We start from the raw sequence: 7,104 nt of genomic DNA, 5'->3' as shown, positions 1-7,104 counted from the left end.
ATTTTTTTAACCCACATAACCTTTGTGGGGAGGGGGGTTCAGTTGTGTGGAGCTGAGTGTGATGGTGGGAGCAGTGCACTGGGAGGGGACAGCGCAGGGTCCTTGGTGGCTTCTGGGGTGCTGCCAGCACTGCTGTGCCACTGCTCCCAGGCAAAGGCTGTGCATCCCACTGCTGTGGGACCTGGCATCTGCTCCTGCCTCATAATAATAATATAATATCGAAATAATAATAATAATACATTAATTATAATAATACAACATAATAATAAATACATTATCATTCGAATATAATTATAATAGATCATGCTGCTCCCCCAAAGGGCAGCAGGGAGCAGGGATCCTGCTCTGGGGTTGGATGGGGATTTCTCAGGATTTGAGACCAGGGGAACCCCTGCCCAGTGTCCGTCCCATTGCCCCGCCCAGGAGGTGCTGGGCACGGAAGGAAGAGGGCATCGAGCCGCTGCTGCCGATCGAGCCTGGCTGCGGCCCCGTTCCCCGTGGCCCCGTTCCCCCTGTCCCCGTTCCCCGTGGCCCCGTTCCGTGCCCGCGCTCCCCGTTTCTCCCGCGTGCGCGGTCCCTTTAAGCCGCCGCCATCTTTGCTGCGGGCACGGAGCAGCCGCCCCGCCCCTCTCTGGCCCCGCCCCTTTCCGGGCAGCTCCCGCGCTGCTCATTGGACGACGCCGCGGCACTTCCGGCGCCGCCGCGCCAGCGCTTCCTTTCCGGTCGCCATTGTCGTAGCGGGAGGTGAGTGAGGGCCCGGGGCTCCATCCACCGCCATCCGCCCTCCGGGGCCGCGCCCGCCGCCGCCACAGCCCCTCGCGGGGCTGCGGGGGAGGCCCCGGGGGCGCCGATGGGGCCGCGCCGGGCCGGGGGCCGCGGGCTTGGGGGCGCCTGGGGTGTGCCCGCGTTAACCGTGCCGGTGTCCGCAGGCCGCAGCCATGGCGCCCAGCCGCAATGGGATGATCCTGAAGCCCCACTTCCACAAGGACTGGCAGCGCCGCGTCGCCACCTGGTTCAACCAGCCCGCCCGCAAGCTCCGCAGGTGAGTCCGGAGCTGGGGGGCCGCGGGAGGGCCGGTCCCGGCTGTGCGCGGCCGCTTTCGGAGCCGGGACGCCGCGGGGTTCTTCGGCCAGGCCCCGTCGTGCTCGGGGCGAGCCGCTGCCAGCCGCAGCCAAGTGATGAGACGTCTCCGGAATCGCTGCTTCCGCCGTGATGAACGCACTTCCCTGGGTCTCTGATGGCGGCGGCGCTCCCAGGGCAGCAGCAGCCGCGCCCGGCCCGGCCCGGCTGTTCGTTCCGGAGCCATGGCGGGGGAGAAGCCTCCCTGCAAGGGCGGGAGTGGCTCATGCCGTAGAGATGCCGTGCAGCCCGTGGCTGTCACAGGTGGGCAGGAGGCTGGTGACACTCGGCTGGTGACCAGCAGGAGCAGGGCAGCGCCTGTCCCCTGCTCTGGTACTGCTGGTGTCACACCTGGAACTGCGGTGTTGTATTTGGCCCCTCGTTGCATGACAGACATTGAGGAGCATGTGCAGGGAAGGGATGGAGCTGGGAAGGGTCTGGATCACCAGGAGCAGCTGGGGGGCTCAGCCTGGAGGAAAGGAGACTCAGGAGGAACCTTCTGGGTCTCTGCCTCACAGGAGGGGGTCGGGCTCTGGGGAGCAGGGACAGGAGGAGAGGGAACAGCCTCACTTTGTGCGGGGGAGGCTCGGGTTGGACACCGCGGGGAATTTCTTCCTGCCAAGCATGGCCAGGCCTTGGCAGGGGCTGGGTCGGCGCGGGTCGGGCTCCCCCAGCGAGGCCTCTCCAGGCTGAAGGCGCTGTGACCCTGCCCTTGCAGGAGGAAGGCTCGCCAGGCCAAGGCTCGCCGCATCGCCCCCCGGCCCGTGGCGGGGCCCATCCGGCCCATCGTGAGGTGCCCTACCATCAGATACCACAAAAAGGTCCGTGCTGGCAGGGGCTTCAGCCTGGAGGAGCTTAAAGTAAGTACAGAGCATCGAGTCAAAGTCTGAGCTCAGCTGCTTGTGCTGTCCTGCACAAGGTGACTTCCTCAGGTGCTGGTACCTGCCAGGGAGGGCTGGGGATTTCCTGGCTCTGGGAGCAGGGAAAGATGGTCTTACCTGTGATGGTGGAGTGGGTGTGTGAAGAGTGCTGTGAAAGATAAATGTCTGTTTATCTACTGAGACTGTCATTTAAAATCTTGTTAAAAATAAAGCTGGAATAAGGGAAATTTAGTTTGGATATGTGAAAGGAGTTCTTCCTTTGAGGGTGGGGAGGCCCTGGCATAAGGTGCCCAGGAAAGCTGTGGCCGCCTTATCCCTGGAAGTGTCCAAGTCCAGGTTGGATGGGGCTTGGGATAGGGGAGGGTGTCCCTGCTCATGGCAAGGGATGGAACTTGAGATCTCTAAGGTCCTTTCCAACCCAGTCTATTCAGAGATTCTGTGAAACTTGAATTCTGAAAGAGCCTTGAGTCTCCGAAATTCTTTCGGGAGAGGGAGAAGACTAAGATTGTCTTCATTAAATTGTTTCTTTATGAAACATTTTTCTGCTAATTCTAAATATTTTTGCCAATGTTTCCAGTTAAGGACCAAGTGAACTCAACTCAGGTTAGTTCTAAGAGCAGCAGGGGATGTTGTAGCAGGAGGAAAAAGCATTCAGCGCAGTAGCTCAGAGTAGCTGGAGTAATAACAGTTGGATTAAAGTGGGAAGTGTTTCCTGTCCCCTGTTGCCTGTCCCTGTGACCTGCCCAGGTGTGCTGAGCTGCTGAAGGTGGTCTGCAGGGCCTGCTCTGTGTGATCAGATTGCACATCAGGGCTCGCTGGCTGCACCAGCTGCCTCTGCGCCTGCTTCAGTGTCTTAATTAAAGCATTTATAACTGAAATTGGTGCACTGAGGCAGGGGATTGTTCTTCTGGGTGCCAAATACTTCATTACTTTTTTTTTTTAATTTTTGGGTAATGGTGGAACACAAAGCAGGATGCAGCTGTTTGTCTTCAAACAGAAAATTAGTTTTTTGTTTAAGGTAGTAAAAAAAATAGTTACTTAATGGTTGTTTCAGATGGTCAGAAAAAAATCCTGATTCAATAGAGCTGCCAGTATTCAGTGAACCAGAGTTGTCCACGAGCTGACTCATAAACATCTGTCTGAATCCAAGTTTAGATGAGTCCTGCAGGGGTTGCACGTTGCTGCTCTAGGGAAATCCACCTGCAGAAATCAGCCTGAGCAACGTTTTAAGCACAAAGATACAGCAGGACACCTTTTGTTGGTGGCACAGTTGGTCCCTCAGCTGGTGCCCAGCCTTCCTGCAGAGCCTGCATCCCGTGCTGGGATCCCTGGCTGGCTGTGGGGAGCCGTGGGATGCTGACACTGCTCTCCTTCCCTCTCCTCAGCTCGCTGGCATCAACAAGAAGTTTGCCCGGACTATCGGAATCTCCGTGGATCCCCGGAGGCGGAACAAGTCCACCGAGTCCCTGCAGGCCAACGTGCAGAGGCTGAAGGAGTACCACTCCAAGCTCATCCTCTTCCCCAGGAAGCCAGCCATGCCCAAGAAGGGAGACAGCTCTGTGAGTACCTGACTGCTGGAATTGTGTCCTGTTCTGGGAGGTTTGGCGTTAGGCAGAGCTCCTGAGCCTTCTCCATGTGTGAGCCCCGTGGTCCTGAGCCCAGCTCAAGGCCAGGCCTGGCAGGGTCAGTCTAACAGGGCACTCTGGGTTGCAGTGGCACTTCAGGCATTTGGCTGAACAGCTGCTGGCTTGTTTTGCTGCTGATTCCTGGAGCTTTGCTCCTTGCTCAGCCAGTTGAATTTTACTTCAGAGAGCTAAATTGTCACAATGGTTGGAAATTCCCCTTGGAGTCAGTCCTGCTGGTGGAGGGCTGAGGGACAGGCTGTGAGTGGCTCCAGGGCTGTGTGCCAGCCAGGCTCCAGAAGGCAATTGTTATTGACATTCAAAAATGGTTTTCATTAAAACCTCTCCAGGATCAGAGCAGAGCTGTGTTCCTGGATCTGCTGCCAGTAGATCCAGGGAACACAGGGGTGAGTTCAGACTGTCCTCCCATCTTGTGGAGAATCTGGCAGCTCCAAGCTGCTTAACTCCATCTTCAGAGCAGGGAGGAAGAGCCTGGAGCTGAAACACTGATTCAGATGTGTTTGCTGGAAGTCAGCTGTATTCAGTAAACGTTCAGTCATTTTTGTCTGATGACATGCTCTTACAAGAAGCTGGAATCAGTCTGAGAAGGAGTTGCTGAGGAACGTGTTGGGTGTATATGAGCTGTGGGGGCTCAGCCTGCAGAAAAGGAGGCTCAGGGAACGGCCTCAGTTTGTGCCAGGGAAGGTGGTTCAGGTTGGACATCAGGAATTTCTTCCTGGAAAGGGGGGTCAGGCATTGGCAGGGGCTGCCCCAGGGAGGTTTGGACTCAGCATCCCTGGAGGTGTCCCAGGAAGGAATGGATGTGGCACTCAGTGCTCTGGGCTGGGAACAAGGTGAGGATTGGGCACAGCTTGGACTGGATGATCACGGAGGCTTTTGCAGCCTGGATGATGCTGTGATCCTGTGTGGATTGGGAGCAGCACAGTTGGTGTCAGAGCTGTCCCAGCTGGCAGAGCTGTGGCCGCTGCTGCCCTGGCGGGGTGCGGGCACAGCGTGGGTCGCTGGTGCAGCTCAGCAGTGCCAAACGCTCTGACACGCTGGCTTTGTTCCCTTCGCTGCTACAGCTCCTGGCAGGATCATTAGCACCGTGCTTGAGCTGCTACCTGCTGTGCTTTAGCTGAGGTTTTAGCCAGGGAAGTTTAAATTGTGTTCTTCTAACATTCCTGTCTTCTTTTGTGCAGCCAGAGGAACTCAAGATGGCCACTCAGCTCACAGGACCTGTCATGCCCATCAAGAACGTAAGTGTCATTTAATCATGTTCTCTGTGTGATGTGATTGAGGTTGGACTTGCAGAGAGGGTTCTCTCCTTGCTGCCTCACAGCTGGGGATGGCTGTCTCCAGGTATTGTCCATCCTGGATCAAAAAAAAGCCAGGAATAAGTGAAATTGAGGCGCTTTGGGTTCAGCTGGGGTTGGACTGCTCAGGCAGGTTCTGTGGTCTCCATTTGTGCCTAAATCCTCTCTGCTTCCCATAGCTGCTGCCAGTAGTGTCACAAACCTCTTGCCATTCCCCACAACTCCGTGATGGGAGGGTGGAGCTGGGAGGGGGTAAGGCTCTCCTCCCAGGTGACAAGTGACAGGACTAGAGGAAACAGCCTCGAGCTGTGCCAGGGGAGGTTTAGGTTGGATGTTAGGAAAATTGCCTCACTGACCAGGCTGTCCATCCCTGGCTGCCCAGGGTGGTGGCAGAGTCCCCATCCTAGGAAGTGCTCAAAAAGCACGTGGATGTGGCGCTTGAGGACATGGTTGGTGGTAACCATGGTGGTGCTGGGCTCACTATTAAAGGTCTTTACCAACCTTAACAATGCTGCCATTCTGTGAAACCTGACTCAGGTTTCCCGTGGTGCTTGTTTTCATTCCTGCTGCCCCAGGACCTGCGGGAAGGCAGATCCAGGCCAGCAGGGCCTGGAGATGGCACGAGCAGGGGTGGTGGTGGGAAGCCTGGCCTCCCAGGGCAGCCTGACTGTCTGGCGCTCTCCCCGCAGGTTTTCAAGCGGGAGAAGGCGCGTGTCATCTCGGAAGACGAGAAGAACTTCAAGGCCTTTGCCAGCCTTCGCATGGCCCGGGCCAACGCCCGCCTCTTCGGCATCCGCGCCAAGCGCGCCAAGGAAGCGGCGGAGCAGGACGTGGAGAAGAAGAAATGAACTGTTCTCCCCAGAACTGTCAATAAAGAGCCCTACAGAGCCCGGTGTGCTGTGGTTTTGGGGCACGTGTGGCAGGCAGAGCCGCCCCGTGTGGCCGTGGAGGTGCAGGGATGTGTTCCAGCGTGGGAAGCCTCGTTTGCTGTGGTTGGAGGCTCCACATTTCCCTGACAGCGAGTTAAACACCTGCCTTGTGCCCACTCCTCTGCCTTCTGCTCTGATTCTGAGGGGCTTTGAGGGTTCCCCCTCCGTGCCAGGCTTTGTCTGCTGCCCCTTCCCTGCCTTCCATGCCAGTATTCCTGGTTTGATGATTTCCACACATCTGTGTGAGGCAAAGCTGTACAAGTTGGGTGTCGTGGGGGGCTTTTCCCCCTTTTGGGGGTGCAGGGGAAGCAAGGTGTGGCCCAGCCCCTCAGCTGGGTTTGGGTGGAGCCAAGTTCCAGAGCTGGACTGTGCCATCCTGCACTCCCTGGCCCTTGGCTCAGCCCCTGCTGCACTTCCAGGGCCCTTCTGCCATTTCTTCATGGACTAAAGGCATCCCTGGGTAGATGTGGCACTTGAGAACCTTGTGGTGGCCTTGGCAGTACTGGGGGGAGGGTGAACTGATCTTTTTCCATCCCAAATGATTCTGATAGTTTAAGTGGCACCACAGGAGTTCAGGAGAAACTGGGGGGCTTCTGGCCAATCCTCGTGGCTGTTGGGAGGGATCCCAGGATCTGCCTGTCCCTGGGCAGGGGCTGATGGGTCACTGGGATGGGGTGGGATGGGATAATGGGATGGGATGGGATGGGATGGGATGGGATGGGATGGGGCACTCAGTGCTGGAGTCCTGCACAGCTGCGTGCTTCCTGGGCCGTTCAAAGATGTGCCTGGTGAGGTGTTGCCTGTGTCCAGTCCCCACGGTGTCCCCCAGCCCCTCTGCCCAGCCATGTCCTGCTGTGGGTTGGTGCCTCCTGCCCTGCCGAGCCGTGCTGGGGCTGTGGGGGGAGAGGGAAGGAGAGTGGCCTATTTCTGCCAGGCAGGCTGGGGATTAGCTCCCGAAGCCCGGGCCCTGCGCTGCCCTCGTGCTTGTTAGCCCTATCTGCATTTTAATCCCTCCAAATTTGAGCTAATTACATCATCTTCCATAAAGCTGGGTTGACAGCACCGCAGTGCTGGGGGGACAGGGGTGGGTGGGGGGTCCCGAGCTGGCGACTCAGCCTGTGGGGCTCCATGTGCATGGAATGTGGGTCTGGATGCTCCAGCATGTGGGGAGGGCACCCGGTGGGTTTGGGGGGACCTCACCCTAGTGCTTGGGCTGTTGGCTCAGGGTGTGGGGGAC

At 57.6% G+C, this 7,104-nt stretch overlaps 1 protein-coding gene across 1 annotated transcript; it reads left to right on the top strand.

Annotated features, from left to right (window-relative positions):
* The first annotated feature begins 618 nt into the window (after positions 1–618).
* RPL13 (ribosomal protein L13) lies at positions 619–5,825 on the top strand. Its single transcript, XM_064387253.1, has 6 exons — positions 619–744; positions 930–1,042; positions 1,838–1,979; positions 3,386–3,559; positions 4,825–4,881; positions 5,628–5,825. The coding sequence occupies exons 2-6, from the start codon at positions 939–941 to the stop codon at positions 5,784–5,786; spliced, it is 636 nt and encodes a 211-aa protein (XP_064243323.1). The 5' UTR covers positions 619–744; positions 930–938; the 3' UTR covers positions 5,787–5,825.
* The last annotated feature ends 1,279 nt before the right edge of the window (positions 5,826–7,104 follow it).

This window comes from Passer domesticus, chromosome 12 (assembly GCF_036417665.1).
Source record: "Passer domesticus isolate bPasDom1 chromosome 12, bPasDom1.hap1, whole genome shotgun sequence".
NCBI lineage: Eukaryota > Metazoa > Chordata > Aves > Passeriformes > Passeridae > Passer > Passer domesticus.
The sequence above is the reverse complement of the archived record's forward strand: the minus strand, read 5'-3'. Positions and strand labels throughout refer to the sequence as shown.